The sequence below is a fragment of the Lissotriton helveticus genome, chromosome 5_1, assembly GCF_964261635.1.
Source record: "Lissotriton helveticus chromosome 5_1, aLisHel1.1, whole genome shotgun sequence".
Taxonomy (NCBI): domain Eukaryota; kingdom Metazoa; phylum Chordata; class Amphibia; order Caudata; family Salamandridae; genus Lissotriton; species Lissotriton helveticus.
Genome location: NC_136065.1, coordinates 303,578,722 through 303,603,613, shown reverse-complemented (window position 1 = coordinate 303,603,613; position 24,892 = coordinate 303,578,722). Strand labels below are relative to the sequence as shown.

Here is a 24,892-nt window from a genome sequence, read left to right as displayed (position 1 = left end):
CAAGTATCCAAAGAACGACGCGACAACTTCCCCAACTTTTTCAACGAAATAATAGCCAAGATAGATCTCTCGTTTGGCTCAAAGCTCTCCCCCTCCATCGAGAACATAGCGTCGAAAAATCATGCAAGCGACTCTGATTCCCCAAAAACATTGGTCCTCCTTCATTTCCATCCAGGAAGCAGAGATAGTCAAATTAATCTCCAATGCTAAAACCTCATCACACGCACTCGATCAGCTACCCCCGCACCAGGTCAGAGACCTGAAGCTCGTCCTAGCCCCACTATGGTACAAGATCATTAACAGCTCTCTGAGCTCCGTAAGCATTCTGCACTGCCTCAAAGTAGGCCAAGATATGCCTCTGCTGAAAAAGACAGGGATAGACACCGAGGATCTGAATAACTTCAGACCTGTATCAAACCTTCCTCTCCTATCCAAAATCCTGGAAAGATGTGTACTCCCTCAATTGACCCAACACCTGGATAACATCAATCTCCCAGATCCCCATCAATCGGGCTTCAGAAAAGGCTGCAGTACCAAATCCGCAATCCTCAATGTCATAGACGACTTACTCAAATCACTGGACTCTGATCAATGCTGCCTTCTAATCCTTCTAGACTTATCGGCCGCATTCGATACAGTTGACCTCAAATTGCTCATCAGGGTGCTACAAGAAAGGGCTGGCCTTCAAGAAACGGTCCTCCACTGGTTCTCTTCCTTTCTCCACAACCGCTCACAAAGAATAAAAATTAAACATTTTGAATCCGACCTCCACCCCGTCATCAGGGGTGTCCCTCAAGGATCAGTGCTCTCCCCTCAGCTTTTCAACATTTACATGGAACCCCTTACCACTCTACTCAGGAAATCCAACATCCCTTTTCACTTATATGCTGACGACACGCAGCTTTTTCTGGAAACCACCTCCATTGACGACATCCAGAGACTTAACGCCACGCTCAAGGAGGTGCAACTATGGCTCAATCAACTGAAACTCAACCAAGAGAAAGCCGAAATACTCCTTATCTCCAACAAAAGCGACAACCCCCAAATTGAAGAATGGTTCAAAGCCATTGACGCCCTCAACAGTAACCTCGTCCTGGCGGATACAGTAAAATCTCTAGGGATCTCCCTAGACCCGAAACTGGACATGAAAAACATATTTCAAGATCTGCCAAAAGTGCCTTTCTCAACCTGAAACTACTTTACAAAATAAATTCCTTCCTCCCACCCAAGGACCTCCAACAAGCCACGAAAGCACTGGTACTCTTCAGAATGGACTATGGGATTGCAGCCCTGACTGGGGCAGCAAAATCACACCTCGCTCCCCTGAAGACAACCTTTAACGTAGCTGTTAGGATGGTTACTGGAACCAGGAAATTCGATCACATCACTCCCGCTCTCAGAGAACTTAAATGGCTCCCAATTGAGCTGCGAGCCAGCTTCAGAACAGCCTGCCTCACACACAAAGCCCTGCACACAGGCAAACCCGAATACTTGGCCGCCAAACTCAAAAGGGCCGGCCAGTCCAGAAACCTCAGGAGCTCCAACACTTTGCTATTCATCCCACTGAAAACGCGTAAGCAAAAAAACAGCAGCCAAATCATTTGCTGGAAACACAAATAAAATCTGGAACTCCATCCCCATCAGAATGACCCCCTCGTTTCCAAAATTCAATAACCTACTCAAAGTCCTTTTCCTCGAACGATCTTGAGTGTCTCGAGTGAACCGATAACAGACGAAAAAAATACTTTCGCCGGCTCTCCTCCTTCCCTTAACTTAAAGACCGATGACACCGACCCGAAACAAGAAAACTTTTTGGACTCCCGTCCTGACTGAACAATGAATCCGCTCAGATGCTAGTCTGGTTTGTCCTGCAGCCTCCTGCCTCCCCTTTTCCCCTTCCCTTCTGTGTGCGTTTGTTACCCGGTCAGAACCCTCATGTTATACCAATTATCTGTCCCGTTAATTTGCACATAATTGTACATGTTGTGAAGCGCTCTGATACCCGCTGGTCCAGCTAGCGCTATATAAAACTCCTAAATAAATAAATAAATACACTCATCTGGCTTATGAAGACAACAAGCATTCGACTCCACATAACCCAACGCCACACAATTCCACAACACACAAATGCACACCGCATAATTCCACTATACAACACATTTAAAAATCGTATAATTCCACACCACACAATTCAACTCCACATCAATCCACTACATGCCACACATGATATTCCATCAAATTCAACTTCACAAATTTCCAGTCCGCTCCATGCCACATAATTCCACTTCACATACCACCCCAGGCAACATAATTCTATTACACTCCACGCAGCACAATTCAACATACATCCACTCCACTACAAATAATTACACTCCCAACATACATCAAAATACATTACACTCAACTAAATTCAACTCCGCAACGTGCCCCATATTTACAATCCACAATTCAACACCACAATTCCTTACCACACAATAAAATTAAACTCCATTCAATACCACATAATTACACTGAACATAAATCTACTCTATGCAACATTGCAACACTCCACCCAATATACTCCACACCATGCCACATAATTCAGCTCAACATAATTGTGCTCAATGCCACACAACACAATTCTATTCCACAGCACAAAATTCAACACATAATTCTACTGCAAACCAAATGCATCCAATCCACACCAACGAATTCCACTCAATATGTGCCACTCCACGACACACAAGTCCACTACACTTAATACCACATAATTACTATTCACATAATTCCATTGTACACGCATGCACTGATCCACCATTTCTCATATTGGTTCACTTCAGGTCTTTCAGCACAGTTTCTTTGCCATAACTTTGCAAAAACATCCACACCACAAACACACATTTCTTTCGGTGTCTTCTGCGTACACAAGCGCAGCCTCTTTATGAGTGTATAACTAGGGTGACCAGAATTGTAAAGCCAAAAACCGGGACATTTCACAAAAATAGAAGGAATACAATTTTACTTCAAGACGGCGCACAGAATAACAGCAGAAAATTAAGGAACAGGCAGTAAGAACATACATACAATGCAAATTTAAGTCTAGTAGTTTGCCTGTTAATGAAATTGCTTTCTTGAAACAACTGCTAACTATCCATGCTTTGTAAAACATAAAAAGGCCCCTCCTGCCATGTTCAGTCGTCCCTCTTAAAAACCGGGACATGACCTAAATTTCTTGAAATCTGCAGGGACAGCTGGTGAAAAACGGGGCCGGTCCTCGCAAATCTGGGACGTCTGGTCACCCCATCTATAACCTTCTCTACCCTTTGTTCTCTCTCACACAAGCCTTCTACTACTCTAGTTTATTCACAACTTCATACATAAGCTACCTATCCCTCTCAATTTTACTATCTATTCTATACAACTCACGCCCCTATCTATTCACCATTCCGCATAATTCAAAAATGCAAATATACTACACACACAATTCCATAACTAACGATTCCAATCCAAACCACAGAATTCCAACAGACAACATACATCCACTCTACTACAAACAATAAGCAAAAATTAAAAAAAAAACAATATCATTTACGCCAGTAGCTTCAACTTTCACAAACGCAAGGCTGATCGCATTGCAAATGCTTGTTAAATATTAGTGGAAGGGGGATAATGTAATATACGTAGCTGTAATTGTATTTACCAATTTGCCTTTGTTGTATGTGCTTGTGAGTTCCTTAATCTGGATACGCTCCTAATTACTGGAGCTGAACCTGGAGTATTTTTGTACACTTTAGCGGTCATTCTGTGATCATTTTACACTAGCTGGTGGGCTATATAACAGCTACACAAGTAATCGTTTTACCTATATAAAATCAATACAATCCGTAATGTAATGAGCAACAACAATATATTTTTAGACTGTTATTCGTTGTATTTGATGCTTCATTTGAGGTACGTTGTTACGGTTTTAATTAACGTACCTAACAAATTATACTTACTATCGTGTGAGCGAGCGGACGTTTGAAATAACGTCTGCGTGAATGATGTTCGAAGACTGTTTATTTTAGATGAGAATTCCATTCTGATGACGTTAGGATAGGAGTTCCTATTGGCCAGGACTGATGGGTGCAGCACTCGTGTGTGCTTACTCGTAATTGCTAGAATTTCGGCTATGCTATTTATGCCTACAGTGGAAACTACCGCCACAGATGCCTTTCTGGCACAGGCTTAAACATTGTACACTGTTCCACTGACTGCAGGTATGCGGAATTCCGTCGATTTTAAGAGGTTGTCACGAAGGGTCTCTTGTATAGGTCAAACGTAACAAACAGCGTTTCTTCACTGATACGGTCTATGAAACATCAGGGAATGACAACTGTGAATATCAGCTGTCTACTACACTGCACAATCCACACCCCCCAGGCCCGGGGACTTCGTTTGTAGCAGTATGACTCACTCGCCAAAACGCACTTAGGGCCCCCCAGCTGGTCACGACGCCGCCGATTCAACGCTCGCCTCACACTCCTTCCCGCCCACGCAGGGCAGTCCGGGGAGTCGGGGACCCGCCCCCGCTCGCACGGAGTGTCACGCGGCTTCCCCTCTCCGCCGCCCCCCAGCCGTCATTCCACGGCCCCTCATTGGCTGCCGAATCTGAGTCAGTTCTTTTGTCCGAAGGCACAGATGGGCGGGGACCTGGAAGCTGGATTATTAAGCGAAGGAGCGTGAGGCGGCTGCAGCACTGTAGTATGTGTACTTCTGAACTCATACTGTTTCTTTAAAGAATCTCTAATTAGGAATCTTTCATGTACATTCTGTAATATGTCATAACTAATTCTTAGAATGTGATGTTTCTAATGTTACCGTTATTATAATCCTGTTGATCTTCTGAGCTGGTCGTGGGTTACCTTATCTGGAATAAAACCTTAACTTCAATCTCAACAATATCAGGATTCCTTACTTATTTAGTATACAAGTGCATACTACATTTATTGGCGACGTTTTTTTTAAAAGAACCTGATCTACAAACCCACCGACGTGAGCAAAGAAAACGAAAACGGATGCGGAGCTGCATTTTGAAAGGATTTTCGATTTTTCCTGGATTACAATACCAGAATAAGCGTTCCGCTTATGAAATGAAAACAGTGAGTAGATTTGAAATACCTTAAATTGATCGCGTAGTTTAAAAGCACTCAGATTCAGTGCTCGCGATCCAACTGTCCCTCACGCGCTAATGCATGCGCACTCATCGCTCTTCATTTAACTCGCGCACCACGTCATAGCAACCTCCGCGCTCCATAACAACGCGCGTTGTTAAGCAATTGACGCTACCAGCGTAAGCGTCACAACGCAAGCGGCCATTTTGGGATCGAATTTACTCAAATAAACGCGATTGAAAGCATTTACTCACTATAATTAATAAAAAAAAAGCGACAATTACTCTACATTAATCCTAGAAAGAAGGAAAGCAGATATAAGAAGTCAAAAATACATCTGCCAACTTAACAAGTAAGATTTGTTGAATACTTTTATTTTAAAATGGCAACATCAAACAATAATAACAGTGGAATTGTAGCACCACCTTCATTTTTAATTGCTCCTGGAAAGCCTCCAACTCCATGGCACAAATGGTTAAGAGTTTTTACTAATTACTTGGAAGCAATAGATGCTTTGGAATACTCTGCTTCAAGGAAAAGAGCCATCCTGTTTAATCACTTAGGAGACGCAGGACAACAATTATTTGATAATTTAGCTATTGTACAAGCACCAATTGATGATGACACATGGAATGTTTACACTGAGGCATTAACACGTCTTGGCAAACAGTTTAAAGATGAACCATCAGTCATGGTAGAAAGACATGTTTTCTTCAAAAGGAAACAATTGCACGAAGAGTCCATAGAAGACTATTTGGCAACTTTAAGAGTACTTGCATCAAAATGCGAGTTTGGAACCTATTTAGAAACTGCTCTACGTGATCAGTTAGTTTTTAATTGTTTCAATAAAAAAATCCAGGAGCGGATTTTGACCTGTAAAAATCCAACATTGGATGAAGTGATTGTAATTGCGAAAAGTATAGAATGCTCTGTAGTTTCCTCCAAGATTTTAGCTGAACACGCTTCCTCTACAACAGTGTGTAATGTGTCACAAGCGTCTAGTGATGATTGCGTTGTTAATGCTATTTCAAACCGCAATACTAGCAAAAAAGTTTATGAACAGAAATCTAATGTATTTTGTTACAGGTGCGGTTCAAAGTTTCACGTGGGAAACAACCCTAAATGCCCAGCACAAGGTAAAAGGTGTTCAAACTGTAAACGTATAGGTCATTTTGCGGCATCATGTCGTTTATCAAAAGATAAAACTAAGGTTAATATGGTTTATTCTGAGGAAGAAATTTGTGACGCACTAAATGTTGCTTCTATTTCTTTTATTCAAATTAATTCTCTATGTGACTTCAGTATCAAAGGTCCTATTTGTGAAATATCTATTGGTATACAATCTTTAAAAGTTATGGCGGATTCTGGGTCCCCCATTACCATTTTGGATGAAAGTACTTTTCAGTGTTCTTGGAATGACAAAAAGCTGCTTTCCACAGATGTAAATCCCAAAGCATTTGGGGGTTTCGATATTACAATGCGTGGTTATTTCCCTGATAACATAGATTTTAAAGGGAGAGTAATTTACACAAAAATTTATGTGGCATTGAATGGCAGAGATATTCTAGGTTGGCAAGATCAGGCCAAACTAGGCATTATTTTAAAACCTGGTCATCCCGAACCTGTTACTCTGGGTGATTTACCCATTTTGTCTGTTTTTGATTATTGTAATGACCCCATTCTATGCAGTGTTTTAGAAAAATACAAAGTAGTATTTGAGGACAGAATCGGTATGGTGAAAAATTTTGAACACGATATTAAATTAAAAGACAATGCATGTCCTGTAGTTCAAAAAGTACGCCCAGTACCTCTATCGATAAGACAAGATTTGAGGAAGCACATAGAATCTCTTATTACTCAAGACATCATATGTCCAGTTGATTCTTCAGAATGGGTTTCGGCTGCAGTCATAGCGAGAAAATCTTCTGGAGAAATTCGTTTATGTGCAGACCTTCGGGTACTTAATCGTAACATTGTTATTGACGTGCATCCTTTGCCAAAAATACATGATATGCTGGCCAACATTGGTAGTAGCAAATATTTTTCTACTATTGATTTACGCTCAGCGTATCATCAAATTCCATTATCCAAAGAATCTCAACCTCTAACAACTTTTGTAACACCTTTTGGAGTATTTATGTATAAAAGATTACCATGCGGGCTAGCTTCAGCGGCCAGTATATTCCAAAGGTTAATGGATTCCATTTTTAATAATTGTCCGGGAATTCAAGCATTCCAGGATGATATTTTGGTACATTCTGAATCTTTGGATCAACATTACATTTTAATGGAATATGTTTTAAAAACGCTGCAAAATCATGGTCTTACTGTCAACAAGAAAAAATGCAAATTTTTAACAAATGAGGTTGATTATTTAGGCCACAATTTATCAAAGGAAGGGATCAAACCTAAAGCTTCTTTATTAGAAGCTATAAAAAATGCTCCTTGTCCTTTAGACAAAGACACATTAAGAGCGTTTTTGGGTTTGAGTGAATATTACGCTCGTTTCGTCAAAGGTTATGCCCTGATTGTCCAACCCCTCAGAGACCTTTTAAAAAAACATGCCAAATACGTTTGGTCCATTGAATCACAAAGTGCTTTTGATTCCATAAAAAATATGATTTTGTCAGCCCCTGCTATCAAACCTTTTTCCCATGATGTTCAGAGTATTATCACTGTGGATGCTAGTTCTCGAGGTTTGGGAGCAGTCTTGAGTCAAATGATTAAAGGCGAAGAATGCACTATTGCATTCGCTTCACGATCTTTGACTTCGGCTGAACTCAATTATAGTACCATCGAAAGGGAAGCTTTGGCTTGTTCATGGTCTGTGGAAAAATTTAAAATGTACATTTGGGGAACTAAATTTCTTTTATACACAGATCACAAACCATTAATTTATATGCTAGGGGAGAGCTCCTCAAATAGAGCTTCTTCTAGGTTGGTTAGATTGTTGGCACGCCTCCAAGAATTCAATTTTGAAATTAAATACGTACCAGGTGGTAAAAACATCCGTGCGGATTGTTTATCACGTTTACCGTTACCAACACAAGAGTTAGTAAAATCTGATTCAGATTATGTATTTGCTATAGAGGATGCTCTTCAAGGAGATAAGATAACTAAACAAGATTGGTTACATAATATGGAAAATGATTCTTGCCAAATAAATGTGAAAAAGTTTTTGATTAAAGGTTGGCCAATGGATAAAAGCATGTCTATTGAAGAGAGACATTTCGCACAAGTTGCACCCGAGTTATCTGTTTCAGGTGATATTTTATTCAGACAAGACAAGGTAGTCCCACCTACTGGTATTAGACAATTTATCATTTCACTAGCACATGAAAGTCATCCAGGTATTACTGGCACTACCAATAAGATTAAAGCCACTTACTGGTGGCCTGGAATAGATAGTCAAGTAAAGTTGTTCATTAACCAGTGTCCCCAATGTTTATGCTCTGATAAACACTGGAAGTTATCCAATTCACCACTTGTACCTGTAGAATGGCCTGAAGCTCCCTGGCAAAAAATTGCAATAGATTTTTCAGGTCCATTTTCTGTTTTTAATTCTGAATATAAATTTTTACTAGTGACTGTCGATTATTTTTCTAAGTGGATTTATTTTACTTGTGTTAAGACTCCAAATTCGGATTCTGTTGTATCATTTTTAAAGCGTTTATTTGTAATTGAGAGTACTCCTCATGAATTAGTATCCGACAATGGTTCACATTTTGTTTCACAAGAAGTAAGTGTATTTTTAAAAAGAGTGGATGTTAAACATACGTTTGTTCCTCTTTACAGTCCTTCATCAAATGGTTTGGTTGAAAGAGCAAACCGTTTGTTGAAAGAAGCAGTTCAAACTGCTTATGCCAACAAACTTGATATTGCAGAATTTCTTTGCGAGAAAATCTGGAATTATAATTGCACTCCACACACTACCACAGGAGTTTCTCCATTTGTTTTACTTCGTGGTAGGATTCCAACTTCAAAATTAAACCCATCTTGGTTAACTAAAAATTTCGATGTCAAAGTTGATTTAGCAAAAATTCGTGAACGTGTAAAAATAAAACAAGAATGTTACAAGAATCATTACGATGATCGTATGCACGTAACAGAAAAGCCACTAGCAGAAGGTGATTGGGTCATCATAAAAAAACCAGTTAAAATCACTAAGGGTCAATCTAAATATTCTTCTCCTGCGAAAGTGATAAAAGTTTCTCGAACCGCAGCTCTTTTGTTTGATAGGGGTTGGTGGAATAAAAATGTTCTCATTAAAATTACTGAACAACAAGCAAAGATAATTTCCTCTAACAAAAAGGATACAGATGTGGTTGATAGTTCTAATGCAGATTGGTTTGGAGTTGCTGAACCTTCAACGAAACCACCAATAAATTCTACTTCAAATGTTAGTATTGATACTCCGTTGTTGGCTCAAGGAGATTCTGAAAATGTTCCTAATCATCCTGCTTTACAACCTATTGCAAATACCATTGGTGCAGGGGATGATATGGGTGTTGGTCGTAGAATCAGATCAGTTCCTTTAAGACTGCACGATTATGTTTTAGATTAGTTTGTATATAGAAGAGTTTCTTTTCTCACTCATATTACTTTGCTTCATTTAATGTATTAATTTATTTTCTTATGTCTGATTGTAATTATCTTTTGTTTAAGTTTATTTATTAGGGGAAGGATGTGTAGTATGTGTACTTCTGAACTCATACTGTTTCTTTAAAGAATCTCTAATTAGGAATCTTTCATGTACATTCTGTAATATGTCATAACTAATTCTTAGAATGTGATGTTTCTAATGTTACCGTTATTATAATCCTGTTGATCTTCTGAGCTGGTCGTGGGTTACCTTATCTGGAATAAAACCTTAACTTCAATCTCAACAATATCAGGATTCCTTACTTATTTAGTATACAAGTGCATACTACAAGCACGAGCTCGCCGTACAGAGTACCTTTTCAGGACAAGGTGGATGTCTCTGCGCCTGCGCACCAAAACTTCAGCTCTCACGCGACCAGTGCGCCTGCGCCCTGCCTAGGAACGCGTCCTCGCGCTGGTTGGACGCTTGCGCACTGAGAAGTCCTTGTGAAGGCGCGCGAACACCACGCCTGCGTACCCGAGCTCTCTCTTACCGGCAGCTGAGCGGCATGGAGCGGGTTCAAGAACTGCTTTCTGACAGTCCCTCCGCCTGCTTGGCCGGGGGGATCACGGCCTGTGCTGCGGGAGTGCTGCTGTACCGGGTAGCGAGGAGGTTAGGCAAAATGCATGCTAGGGGAACTTCTTTACACCTGTGAGGGGGCGGGGCTGGGGTTGTGACATTCATTCGTAGCATGTACGGGGTTGAGGCAGTTCTGTCAAACCGTGTTTTTGGGACCAGAGTGCTGGCCTTTTAAACAACTACATGCAGTCCAGTGAGGTGTTGTAGCGGGGCAGTATAGGCGCGTACAATGTATGAGGGACTCTGCTCTAATGCGAGCGAACTTATTCTCGCCTTGTTGTCTCCTGTCTCTACATTAGAGCATTCCTGTGTGTACTCAGATGGGGTTAAAGCTACTGGGGCAAAACGGGTTTTCACAGCGAGCTACCAGTTTGTATACGATATAGTATCGCTTTGTGTACAATGTGTGCTTTTTTTCAATGTATGTCTGATTTATTATGATACACTTTTTGTTGCATTTAACAGGGAGGGGTAGAATCGAGGCAATATGAGCATCTGTCATTCATTGCATATGCGTTGCGATTGTCGCGAACCGTGTTTTTTTTCTATTTTGATTACTGAGCGCTGAACTGTCACTCATAGTACGGAGGGGATGAGTGAACTGCTCACTATACTTTTTGGGGCTGAGGTAAGAGTATTGTGTAGGAGGATGGGGTTGGTGTCTGAGCATACTGTGTGTACTACATGGTCGCACATTGTGTGCAGGGTCTAGATCTGTATTTTAATGGCATAGACCGCATGCCTGCAATTCCACACCTACAAGCGTAAGACACATGCCAGACATGTTAAAGGGTTTTGCACTCGTGTCGCGTTGTATAGGGTAGGGCTTACTGGGATCCTGTAATGCTTGCCCTCGCAGTGATGTGTGGTGGAGAGCAGTATCCTTCCATACAAAGAGTATGAGGTTACAGAGCTTGAATTTCTGTATCTGAGGGGCCTGCAACCTCTTCTTTAATAAGAACGAGTTATATTTAACGAAAAACATCATCTAACATTAATAATATTGTGACAGTGACCAATCCGACAATATTACTTAGTGGCCACATTACACAAGATTGTCAGCAGTGAAAAGTGCAGTAATGTAAAACCATAATTTGGAATGCCTTTACATGGGCAGTTCTGAGTTTAACATGAATACATTGTGACTATAGCTGCAAGGCTTCTGGCATTGGGTTAATAAAACTAGTAATACGTGTCCTACAATTCAACCTGATTTATCAGTCAAATATTAGTTTTGTAAAATTAAATTTTTTTCTCCAGTATACATAAATATTGGTCTCAATTGCATACTTTTTTAATTTTGGAGGACAATATATTCATTCAGCCAACCAAAGTTTCAGACTTGGGATGAACTGCACACGGGAGATACTTGCAAGTAGCTGGAGAGCTACCAGTAGTCAGGAGCTACAGTTTGGAGAAACCTGCTCTATACTGTACGCAGCAAGTTGCTTACAAGCAGTGTGTATCATTGATGATGACTTTTTTTTTGTTTAACTTTTATTTTTAATTTTTGCATAAAAACTACAAACTAAATGCCACAAGGATGTGACCATCAACCCATCCATCATTGTATGCTTCCTCCCAGAGGACAAGTTCCGGTAGGGGAGCTGCCCACCCAAATCTCACCCCCTCCGGGCCATATATGATCCAGCTACTGACAAGAGGGTGGTGCCTCCACTGATGTCAGGGGATAGGGTCTGCAGTACGGATGCCATCTCTCGCTGGGGAGCTATTCGGTCATTCTCCACTGTCGTATAATCAATCCTTAGGGTTGTCTCCACCTTCCCCATATTCGGTCCAACTTTTGGGGGCAACCTCTTGCTGCGTAGACCACTCTCCAGGCCTTCATGCAGTGAGTCATCCTGGGTAGGAACCGCGGTCCGCAAGTATTGGCGGCATCTCCAGTGGCCCCTTTGCCCCCTCCCTCCTTTTCGACTTTTCTCAGTAAATGAGGGAGGCTGCGGGGCTCCGTCAGTTACTTCTCTGCTTCCATCCGTGCCCATTCACAGCTGGCCGCCTCTGTGCGGTCTGGTAACTTTGCCTCTGACGGGGTGTCTCCTTATCAGGCGGTGGTCTAACCTGAATTACTGCAGTTATGGGAGTTTAGGGCATAGCGGTTGTTCAGGCGTTCTGTAAAAGGGGCATCTATCACAATAGTAAGAAATGCCACATGATGTCCTTAAGCAGCTGCACTCCATTTTGTCTCCAACTCTTCCCTTCATATCGTTTACTTTCTGATCTTCTTCTTTGGTTTTTTTTTCTTTTCTTTCAGCATTAACACAGATTTGTTACAGATATGTTTCTGTAAATACTCCATTCTCTTCCAATGACCGTCGCTCCCAAACTCTGGCATAATCCTCTTCTTGCTTCTGAATTTCTCTGGGGAGGGATTAGTGGATTAAATCAATTGACGGAAAGGTTCTGGGTTCACTTCTTTGTCAGAAAATATATGTTAAACTGTCCATATCCATTGTATTTCCGATGTGTACACATAGACATGTTTATCTTTGCATATATATGCAAGTGCAGAGTAAACCAAGTAACCGGGGTATACAATTAAAACGAGGGACTTATCTTCAGAAAGGATGCTCAAAATCACACGCTTAAGGACGCATAGCGAACTGAGCGCATATACAAGTAAAATCTATTGTATTTAAAATTCTTAATTTCCTTCGCAAAAAAAAATGATGTAGGCGCATTAGTACTTGAGAAACTGCACCGAACAGTTTGAGACACTTTGGTATTGAAATAAACCAATATATACCAGTGGTGCAAAAGTTTGCAGGGCAAAAGACAAAATGTTATAATTGAGTCCAGTTGTATAATGCTGATGTTTCAGCTCTTTTTGGACAGACAAATTGTAGTATATGGCCTCAGTCTAGTGTTTCTTAGAATGTATAGTTATAACAATGCACCTACAGGAAAAGTGGAAGGAGCTTTCCAAGATAAAGATGCAAAACATACTTGCACAACCCATCCCCCTCCCTTGGGGAAGAACAACATTGCAAGGGCAGGGCTTAGGGACACTCCCCGCCCAACATCCTCCCTGAGAATGGGTACTCTAGACTTGAAAACAAGGCTGGGGCGCTAACCGCCCCCACAACCTACACTTGAAAAATGAAACGGAGCACTCACCGCCCCCACAGCCTCCCCGTAAATGGGTACACTCTACACTTGAAAACTGAACTGGGGCACTCACAGCTCCCACAACCTCTCCGTAAATGGGTACACTCTACACTAGAAAACTGAACTAGGCACTCGCCGCTCCCACAACCTCCCCATAAATGAGTACGTACAATACACTTGAACACTGCAACTTGAATTGGGGCACTAACCGCCCCCACAACCTCTCCATAAATGAGTACACCTTATACTTGAAAACTGAGCAACCTCCACACAACAAGGTAAAAACCACCCTGGAAAACAAACCACCCTGGTGGCAAAGGATCTAATACCCCAAAACAAAACATGATCGCAAACTCCCTCACAACAGAAAAGGGCATGCATTATAATTAAAGGGCAACAGTGGGGCATGAATTATAATTAAAGGCCTTTTAATGAAAGTAGAAAGACTTGAACTCTGGTGCGCGGTCTCTCACCCGAAGTCCTCACCCAACGTGAAGCTCTTGTTAATGAGTTTGATGTCGATATAGGCAACAATACGCTGTGGCGCGGGTAATCAAGGATGTGCTGTGAATGAACACGGGACACAAACTGCAAGAAAGGTCTAGTGTCCTCCATGAGTTTGATGTCGATATAGGCAACAATACGCTGTGGCGCGGGTAATCAAGATGTGCTGTGAATGAACACGGGACACAAACTGCAAGAAAGGTCTAGTGTCCTCCATGTGTTGGATGGCTGAAACAGACGAGCTAAACATCAGAGGCTGACGGGGTCAATCTCGCTGGCAGGAATGTTGCGCCTATTAGAATAGCGCATCCATGGCCTCAACCTTGGTGTGCTAAGACAGACCCTAAAATGGTGGCACACTGTCTGAGTCGCGCCGGAAGGCTCCCGGTGCATAGGTGCTCCAAAAGCGTCCCCTGACAGGTACATCCGTCATAGAAGATCCCTCGATGAACAGCATGTCATGCAGGATCTCACAAGGCATCGCAGGTGAGGTTGCGCTCGCAGTGTCAGTCAGTTAGTTTAGAATTAATGCATGCGTCAAACTGAGCTTGTGCGACCAATCAAATCGCAATAGAGCGGTTGAAGAGACCGAACAGGTCTCAACTGTTCTCAAACAATAATAGACGAAAACAGTCTCACCACTGTTGTCTTCACGCACTACCGGTATGGACTGCCTCCGCATCGCTTGATCTGTATCAGGTGCTTCTCCTCACACTCCGCTTAGTCAAAGACCAATTAGATTAAAAGTACAATATTGTGTTGAGGGGTTGCCATTCACCATGTTTGAAAGTGCCAATGTTTATGCTGTCTGGTCCCTTGGACATCCTTGCATATAGAGACTCGCCACAATCAAAGTAAAACACAACTCATTTTCCAGTCGAGTCGTATTGTTTAAGTCCCTTCCCTTTTCTCTTCTTTGTTTCTTATTGCTTTTGTAACTTTGCCTTTGGAAAGGAAGAAGATTTGTAGTATATGTCCTCGGTCTAGTGTTTCTTAGAATGTATAGTTATAACAATGCACCTACATTCCTGTTCCATGTTTGTACTTGTATTCACGTTCTGTTCCAAGGCAGTTACTCTCTTGACTCCTGACTGGAAGAGTCCGCTCTCGCCTCTCCTCCTGCACTTCAAATAAAGGTCTTCAAGTCTTCTCACTGTGTCTGCGTCAGTTCAACTACCACACAAATCAATGAGTAATCTACAGGACAACTGAATTTCCAGCATTTTAGATAACTGCAAAGGCGAGAAACAAAGATAGTATATCAGAGAAAAATGACCATCAGTGGTGCAAAAATGTCCATTAATCCTTGTGGTGACTAAAAATAAATATACTTTATACTGCCCAAGGGTTCAAAAGTTAATCGTTAAAGAGAAAAGGAAATCTCAGGGATGGGCTATTAGTGCCAACCAACATATGGAGGAGATAAAAAGTAAAAGGCCATTTGGCCTACCCCTGGACTAAAAGTCAGTGTTGCTATTTAGTGAAAGTTATTTACATTTCATTCAAGTTTCATAAAAAAAAAAAATCCGGGGCAAATATTAGTTATTCAGTAATAGTTGGCTAAAATACCTCTGAAATTTATCTCGCAAGAGAAACTTACCCAGAAAAGCTGATAATTTAGCGGAACCTTACCCAAAATTGAACAAGAATAGATGCAGCAACTGCCAATGTCCATCTGGCATAGATCGAGTGCACCAAAAAGAACGCCTTTAAAAATTGCCGACATGCACCGTGAAGATAGTCAAAGGGCATAGATGATTTGCTCAAGAAATTAAAACTTGGATTGAGCTTTATGATAATTAAAGTGCAAAATATTTTATTAACAAATGAATTAAAATTTATTTTGAAGACATAGCAAAAGTTAAAACTTCAATCAGCGGTTTGTAAAGTGCAGCTTCTGATTGATAATTCTGCCTCTGGATTCCTCACCTTTTGAATACCCCCTGCGCCAGCATTCCGCGGGAAAATTCTTTCCTAGCTCTTCCCACGTTGACAAGGACGTCACAATGGACAGGCGCTGCTCGCGTCACCTCATGACTTCATCAGAGCCACAAAAGGAACTCATCGGCGTGCTGACGTCCGTTCTGTTTTTTATGCTCCACCAACGCCGTTGCCTAAACAACGCTCCAGGAAAGAGGCGCAGAGACTACTTGAGGATGAGGAATATTTACAAAATCAGGAGAAGGGAGAAATTGTGGACTCCATGGATGAGTTTGAGGGCCTTCATGAAGCTAGTGGCCTCAATACTTACCCTGAGTGTAACCTGCCATCTGCAAGTGGAGGTGTTGTACAGGACATTGCGCCTTACCATGTAGTTATTAGGAAGGCGGCTGATTTATTGGGCCTAAAACTTCCCTCAGTGGAGATAAAGTCCAGCATACTAACAGAAGTTTTAAATACTTCATCATATTCTGAGCCGTTGCTTCCCTTTACAGATGCTTTAGCGGATCCAATTCTAGAGGTGTGGCAGAAATCTTTATCTACTACGGCTGTATCTCGTTCCATCTCGAAGGTACAGGCCTACCCCTGGTGACCCGGCTTTTTTGTCATCACATCCGACGCCGGAGAGTCTAGTTGTCCATGCCTCTTGTTCAAAGCAGTCTTCTGGGGCTTTCCCTACCATTTTGTGTGATAGGGATTCGAAGAAGATGGCGCAAGCTGCGAAGGTGGTGTTCTCTTCTGCAAATCTGGCTTTAAAGTCTACTAATGCAACTTGCCTTCTTGGAAGATACATTCATGGACGCTGTTGTTCAATTGGCTCCGAAGTTGCCTGAGGAGGATCGTGCCAACTTCTTGGAAGTCCTTTTCGGATTCACAGGCTGCAGCACGTCAAGTGATTCAATCAGCCATGGACACTGCTGATTCTGTGGCTCGTGTGATGGGGTCTTCTGTGGCTACAAGGAGAGGGGCATGGCTCAGGTCTTCTGGTTTTTCAGCTGATGTTCAGGCGACTTTGCTGGATCTGCCCTTTGATGGGTCAAAGCTCTTTGGTTCAAAGGCGGACTCAGCCTTGGAAGGTTTTAAAGACCACAGGGCTACTGCAAGATCTCTAGATCTCCAGGTGCAGTCCAGAGGTTATTGTTACGAAAGATATCGTGGCTTTGGGAGATCTGCTTTCTTTCGTGGCCGTCAACAATCTCAGCAGAGCCAACAACAACAGAATCCCTTGTACAAATCGTATAGAGGGGAAAAATAAAAAAGGTCTCAGGGGAGCAAATCGTCCGCATTCCTCCTCATCTACCTCCCCTCCCGCCACCGTTGGTTCAACAGGAAAGCCGTTCTAGATCCCCCATCTTAGAACATGTTGGTCGGGTGTCCCACTTTCTACAAGATTGGAGACTGATCACTTCCGATCTTTGGGTCTTGAATGTTGTAGAGAATGGGTACGCCCTTCCATTTTTGGAGTAGCCCCTTCCTTACCCTCCTCGCCAAGTAATGTTTTCAGAGGACCATTAACTACTTTTACAGCAGGATGTTCTTACTTTGTTTCAAAAAGGTGCAATAGAGGTGGTTCCAGAGCAGGAAAGGGGTCAGTGTTGCTTCTCCCGGTATTTCCTGATCCCCAAAAAGGACGATCGTTTGAAACCAATCTTGGACCTCAGGAATTTGAACCTTTACCTCAGACAGGAGAAGTTCAAAATGTTGACTTTGGCTCCGGTTCTTCTTGCGCTGCAACGGGAAGACTGGATGATATCCATCGATCTGCAGGATGCGTATTTTCATATTCCCATCCTGAAGTCGGAACTATTTCCGGTTCACGGTGGGGTCGCAATGCTATCAGTTTGCGGTTCTTCGGTTCGGTCCTACTTCCGCAACTCGAGTCTTTAGAAAGGTGATGGCAGTGGTAGCGGCTCATCTCAGAAAGTCAGAGGTGCCTGTTTTCATCTACCTGGGCGATTGGCTGTTGAAAGCGGAGTCTCCAGAGTTGGTATTGCGCCATTTGCAAGTGACAGCTCATCTGTTGTTCAAATTGGGTTTTTCGATAAATGTACCCAAATCTCACCTGGTGCCTTCTCAGCACAGCCTGTTTATAGGGGCAATACTGGATACCACTGTGTGTCGAGCTTTCCCGCCTCGCAGAGGATTCTTGACATACAGGAGATGATTTCTTTATTTCACAATGGAGCCGTTGTTCCAGTCCTGAAGGTTCTACGCTTGCTCGGTCTGTTCGCATCTTGTATTCTGTTGGTCAACTATGCATGAGGGCACTCCAGTGGTGCCTCCGCAGGCAGTGGTATCCGTGCAACTGAGATCTCGGTGAGAAGATCAGAATCTCCATAGAAGCTGCAGCGGAACTGACTTGGTGGAGTGTGCAGGGCAACCTGTCGCAAGGAAAGCTATTTCAGTCTCCTCCGCCAGTGGCCACAGTGATCACGGATGCCTCCACTCTAGGGTGGGGTGCTCATCTGGAGGTCAAAGGTATTTGGTCTCCAGAGGAAAGGTTGCTTCACATCAACCTGTTGGAATTGCGGGCGATACATTTGGCACTGAAAGCTTTCCTCCCTTCCCGGTACGTCAGTTCAGATCCTGACGGACAACACTACCGCGATTTGGTACATCAACCAACAGGGAGGTGTAGGGTCGTATCGTCTCTCTGCGACTCTGGTCCTGGGCTCGGGGCCAACGGATTTGTGTGTTTCCAGATCATCTGGCCGGCGTGCTAAATGTTCGTGCCGACAGTCTCAGTCGGCGATACTCGGCCGATCACGAGTGGCGGCTTCATCCGGAGGTGGTCCATCGCATCTTTCAGATGTGGTGGTCTTCTCGGTTGGCCCTCTTTGCCACTCAGGAGAATGCGCACTGCCCGTTGTTCTGCAGTCTCCAGTGTCCGATGCAGGGAGCGTTGGGGGACACGTTTCAGATAGATTGGAGCTCACAACTCCTTTACGCGCCTCCCCCCCCCCCCCCCCCCCCCCCCATACCCTTGATTCCTCGGGTTCTGAGGAAGATTGCCAAGACCGGGCCCAAGTTATATTGATCGCCCCAGGTTGGCCAAGAAGGGTGTGGTACACAGAACTATTTCACCTCTCGTCGCACCCTCCGCTCCGTCTCCCTCTCGGGGCAGACCTCCTCTCGCAATCGCAGGGGCAGGTTCTACACCCCCACCTCCTGAGCCTGCACCTTCATGTCTGGAGATTGAACGGGCAACCTGAGTTCCTTCTCTCTCCCGCCAGATATAGTGGATGTTATCTTATCGTCCAGGCGACACTCCACTAAGTCTGTCTACTCTACCCGATGGTCCAGATTGCAGTGGTGCACAGAGAGAGACATTAACCATCTTAAGGCCCGTTTGTCTAATAGTTTGGAGTTTTCTTTCTTTGGCACATCAAGGTTGTTCTGTGGCTACTGTCAAAGGTTATTTATCGGCTTTGTAGGCCTTTATATGTTTGCCGGACCAGCTGTCTTTAAGTCCCCCATTATCATGAGGTTCATTAAGGGCCTTGGAAATAAGTTCCCTCCCACTCCTTTCTTTATGCCTCAGTGGGATCTGAATTTAGTCCTTGCGTTTTTAATGGGTTCTCTGTTTGAGCCTCTGCATTCTTGCCCGTTGAGGCTTCTTTCTTTTAAAACTGTTTTCTTGATTGCCATTACCTCGGATAGGAGGGTACGTGAGCTTCAGGCTCTTATCTCCAAACCTCCTTTCCTAACCATTCATGCGGATAAGTTCATTCTAAGGACCAGGGCTGCATTCCTTCCCAAGGTGGTCACTCCTTTTCATGTGGGACAATCCATTACTTAACTTACCTTCTATCCTCCCCCTCACCCTTCCAAGGAGGAAGAGAGGCTGCATCATTTGACCCTAAAAGAGCTATCGGCTTTTATTTAGATCAGACTAGCGATCTAAGGCTGGACGATCAGCTCTTCGTGGGCTATGTTGGGAAGAAGAAAGGCAAAGCAGTGCACAAAAGGACACTTTCCAGGTGGATTATCTTGTTCATCAAAATTTGCTACACCCTGGTAAAGAAGGACCCTCCAGAAGGTATTATAGCTCATTCCACCAGAGCTAAGTCTACTACTTCTGCTTTGGCTAGAGGTGTTCCTGTTCTTGATATCTGTAAAGCAGCAACTTGGGCCTCCCTCCACACCTTTGCAAAGCATTACTGCTTGGACTCTGAGGTTAGGAGGGATGGCCATTTTGCTCGCTCTGTTCTACAGGATTTGTTTGGTCTAGTCAGGTGGACACCCTCCTCCGGGAAAGGTATGGCTTTGGGAATCTATTCAAAAGGTGAGGAATCCACATTCAGAAGTATCCATCAGAAGAACAAGTTACTTACCTTCGGTAACGTTTTTTCTGGTGGATACAACATCTGCCTGTGGATTCCTTACGTTCCCACCCGCCTCCCCGTTGTCCACCTGCTTCTACCAAACAATGCTTTATTTTAATCATGTTTATATCTTAATAATGAGAAATGCTTTTCACTTGCTATTTCTTTGTTTTTATTGATTATGCCTTTGTGCTTTTTATTAAGTGTATATATTTGATTATGCTATGTATATATTTGAAAATGTGTCGGTCCACTTGTTTGCCTCGGTGACACGGAATAAATGGGTGGAACTGACGTCCGCACGCCGACGAGGTCCTTTTGTGGCTCTGATGACATCATATGGTGCCGCGAGCGGATCCTGTCCATTGTGACATCCTCATCGACGTGGGAGAGCTAGGCAAGAATTTTCCCGAGGAATGCTGGCGCAGGGGGTATTCAAAAGGTGAGGAATCCACAGGCAGATAATGCATCCACCAGAAAAAGTGTTACCGAAGGTAAGTAACTTGTTCTTCTCACCCATGAGGGTCTCAAGGTGCTGGGGGGCTGCTGATCCATCTGGTTGTAGAGGTTCAGTCGAAGAGTCAAGTCTTGAGGTCCTTCCAGAACTGTGTCAGTGATGCAGCTTGCCCGAGGGGTGGTGGGTAGGGTCTTACAGATCTTAGCAGCGAGATAGGCGAAGTATATTCCTCTGGGTCTGGTGTTGTGGATCCATGGGACGGAGGCCAGGACGAGATGAGCGGAGTTGTCTGGTGGGTGTGTGGAAAGCGAGGCGGTGATTCATGTATTCTGGTCCTGTTTCGTGAAGGGCCTTGTAGGCATGAGAGAGAAGCTTGAAGATGATTCTCTTGTTGATAGGGAGTGGAGTTATTTGAGGTGATGTGGCGGGGGATGTAGAGGACCAGGCTGACTGCAGCGTTTTGACGTTCTGTAGCTTCTTGAGCTGTGTCTGGGCGATGCAGGCGTAGTGCGTTGCCGTAGTCCAGTTTGCTGGTGATAAGTGCATGGCTGACAGTCTTTCTAGATTCTGTGGAGAGCCATCTGAATGTCTTTCGAAGCAGGCTAAGCGTGTGGAAACAGGACGAGGATACTGCATTGATTTGGCGGTTCATTGAGAGCGAGGGGTCAAGTAGGATGCAGAGGTTGCTTTCGTGGTCCGGAGGGGTGGGAGGGGTTTCTAGTGCGGCGTGCCACCAGGAGTCATCCCAGGTTGAGGGGTGGGTCCCTGGATGAGTACTTTGATCTTATCCGAGTTAAGGTTGAGGCAGCTGTCTTGCATCCAGGTAGGAGCTGCCTTCATTCTGTTGTGAGAGTTGATTCTGGCAGCTGTGGGTTCGTTGGTGAGGGAGATGGGTGTGGGCGTCTGAGACAATGTTGAGTCCGTGGCTTCTGACAATGGCTGTGAGGGGAGCCATGTAGATGTTTAAGAGGGTGGGGTTCCGGTAGGAACCATGGAGCAATGTGCAGCTGATCTCTGTAGGTTCCGAGAGGAACGGGGGTAATCTGACTCACTGTGTCTGGCTTGTCAGAAAGGAGTGGATCCAGTCTAGTGCCTTATCGCGGATGTTGGTGTCGTGGAGTCTCGTGATTTGGGTGCAATGGGAGACAGTGTCGAAGGCGCCAAGAGGTCCAGTAGGAAGAGAACATCAGCAACAGAAACGCTGTAACTGGAACCTCTGAAGCGCTAGTGTTGGGGGGCGCGACAGCAATGCCTACAGGCTGCTTGGGGGAATTTGTAATTACCCGCATTTTCAAACCGCGCCTCTGTTTTAATTGTACTTTCACTTGCCCTCGTTCACTCCTGCTCTCAGGCTGGTCCGAGGCCGTCACGGCTTGTGCCGGTTGAACGGAGGGACAGGAAGCCAGAGCATCATCTCCTTCCTTCTGGTTGGTCAGCGTTACGAAGCTGACCCGCCCTCCTCCCCACTTAATGACCCTCCCCAGCGCGGACGTGCGCAGCGTGCGCCAAAGGCAAGCCTGTCTGCGCCCGTCCGCGCCAGGACGTGGCCCGGTCCCTTTGCCCACACCTTCCATCATGCTTGGTGAGCGGTGTAACCACGCAATGTTAACCTATACTAGCTATGAGCTGAAACTTCTAAACCCCGAAAAACTTTCTAACATTGAAGCAATCGCTCTTCCCCATCAGACGATTGTCAGACTACTCCTCTGTGTGAGCCCACAAAACTTCTCCCCGTTACTTACTACCCCATATCATTACAATCAGAACCTAGTACCTTTATGTGAATCTTGTTTCACGCAGAGCATCAAACCTATAAGTCATGCTAAGACACTCACCGCGCTTTATCTAAACACACGATCTGTACCCAAACAAGCTGTTGAGCTATGGGGCCTGATTGATGCAGAGAAACCCAACATCTGCTTCTTTACTGAAACTTGGCTTCACTGTCAGGCCTCCCCTGACATAGCAATTACATTCCCTGAGGAGTACCATCTCACCAGGGTGGACAGGGCAGGGAGTCGAGGTGGAGGCTTTGCAATTGCAGCTAAAGCTCCCTTAGAAATCAAGCTGCTAGAATTTGTCTCCAACTCCTCCGCCGAAATTATGATCGTTAACATCAAAGTCTCTTACGTGGATACATGGCGTGTTGCCCTAGTCTATAGGCCCCCCCGGCTCCAAATATAATTTTAACTCCCTCCTAGACTTAATTGCCTCCCATGTTTTAGCAACTGAAAACTTTATTCTGCTAGGAGATTTCAACTATCACGCAGAACTATTATCAGACCCTGAAACTATCCATTTAATCCGCACAATGGAAACCCTAGGACTTACCCAACGGGTCATCGGCTCCACCCACCGAGCGGGACATACACTCAATTACATTTTTACCAATTCAGCTCAACTCAGAAATGAGGCCCCGCTTTCCATGCTTTGGAGCGATCAATACCTCCTAAAGTTCAGTATCCCTGCACTTTCTGTGCATATGGCCAACAATAAAATAAGAGTCCCTATCCGCCCTTGGCGTAAATTGACCCCGAAAATCTTCACGGCCCATTTTAAAATGCAAGAACCACATTCAGAAACCCCAGTGGCACAAATGGCTACCAATTTAGACTCTGCCATTTTAAAAGCCCTAGACTAGACTATCCCAAAGACAACTGTGAACACGAAATTCAATGCATCTCCATGGTTCACCGCCGCTTTAAAAGGGGATAAACAATCTTGCCGTGCGGCTGAACGCCAATGGCGTAAATCTAAAACCGAGGAGGATAGAAAGACCTATAAACTACGGCATTTGCTCTATTTAAAAAACATCAAAATGGCTAAAAAGACCTTCCTTACTCTACGGGTAAATAACGCAGCCCACTCTAGCAAAGAACTTTATAAAATAGTAAATGAATGGGTTGACTCCATGTCACGTTTAAAAAATAAATAAAATTAAAACAATATGTTCCTCTTTCCTGAGCAAGGATCCTGGCCAATTCCATCCCACCAATAAAATCTGGGATAATCCTCCTGCGGATGCACTCACAGCCACTCCCTGTCTAACCCAATTTGATCCAATTACATTTGCAGACATACTGGAGGCCCTACACAAAGTAAAATCTGGCTCCCCAACGGACCCCCTCCCTCCCCGTTCCTGCGCCAAAATCTTACCTCAGTTGGCAGATCCACTCCTGTGCATTTTTAACTCCTCACTAGACCAAGCTAGGGTACCAGAAACGTGGAAACATGCACTAGTCCGGCCCATTTTAAAAAAACCTTCCAATGATCCTACCCAATTGGTCAGCTACCGGCCCATCTCCCTGTTACCTTATTTTGGGAAAGTTTTAGAATACTTAGTGAACAAATATCTTACTACATTTGTGGAGGCACACGGGATTCTAGATCCGTCCCAATCGGGCTTCCGTGCCGCCCACGGTACAGAGACCGCAGTCCTAGAGATTGTGGATAACAGGCTAACGTTGGACAAAGGGGAGTCAGCAATTCTGGTCCTATTGGACCTATCGGCAGCCTTTGATACCATCTCCCACGACATCCTGAAACTTCGGTTGTGGGAGGTGGGTATCGGAGGAAAAACCCTGGATTGTCTGGGTAACTATCTAACATGTTGCAGGGTTTCTGTACTCACACAGAACTGTGCACAGAGGAGTGGAACCTTGGCAAATTAGGGTGTCCCAAAACTTACCTTAGCAACCAACTCACCCCATACCGAGCTAGCTACAGTGTCTCATTGGACATATCAAACACCCAATGTTTAGACAAACCAGAACATGAACTTACAGTACCTCAGGGTACGTGGGACTCATGAACACTCTTTCGTTATATTATCATTACAAACCAGAACATGGAGTAAAGAAGACACATGTGCATTTGAAATGTTTATTTACTAATGCCGTCTTCTCAGGCGCAGTATCTTAGATAATACAAGTATACTTATTATCAGTAGCAAAATTATCAGCATAGTTACTAAGACATAAAAAGCGAATGGTGACAGCATGTTAACATGCTGTAATGAATAAGAGTTAACAACACTTATATCTCACCCTCCCTAACACATATATTATATTATTAGCTAAGAAGGTCTCTTTGGGTTGTTTTAGGGCGGGCCCATACCTTAGTGTCCTAGCATGAAGGAATCACATCAGCATACACCAGCTCTCTCTGCATGTGCACCGCATCAAGT

General features: G+C 43.9%; 1 protein-coding gene across 5 annotated transcripts in view; it reads left to right on the top strand.

Annotated features, from left to right (window-relative positions):
• The first annotated feature begins 4,650 nt into the window (after nt 1–4,650).
• Nucleotides 4,651–24,892, top strand: part of TMEM201 (transmembrane protein 201) — a 300,538-nt gene continuing 280,296 nt past the window's right edge. For 2 of the 5 annotated variants that reach the window (XM_078642294.1, XM_078642295.1), the window contains exon 1: nt 10,085–10,386. In XM_078642294.1, the coding sequence (XP_078498420.1) occupies nt 10,283–10,386 (104 nt within the window). In that variant the 5' untranslated portion in view covers nt 10,085–10,282. Of the gene's footprint in view, nt 4,723–5,831; nt 6,269–10,083; nt 10,387–24,892 lie in introns of those variants that run through there. The other 3 variants (XM_078642297.1, XM_078642296.1, XM_078642299.1) reach the window with 3 other exon arrangements.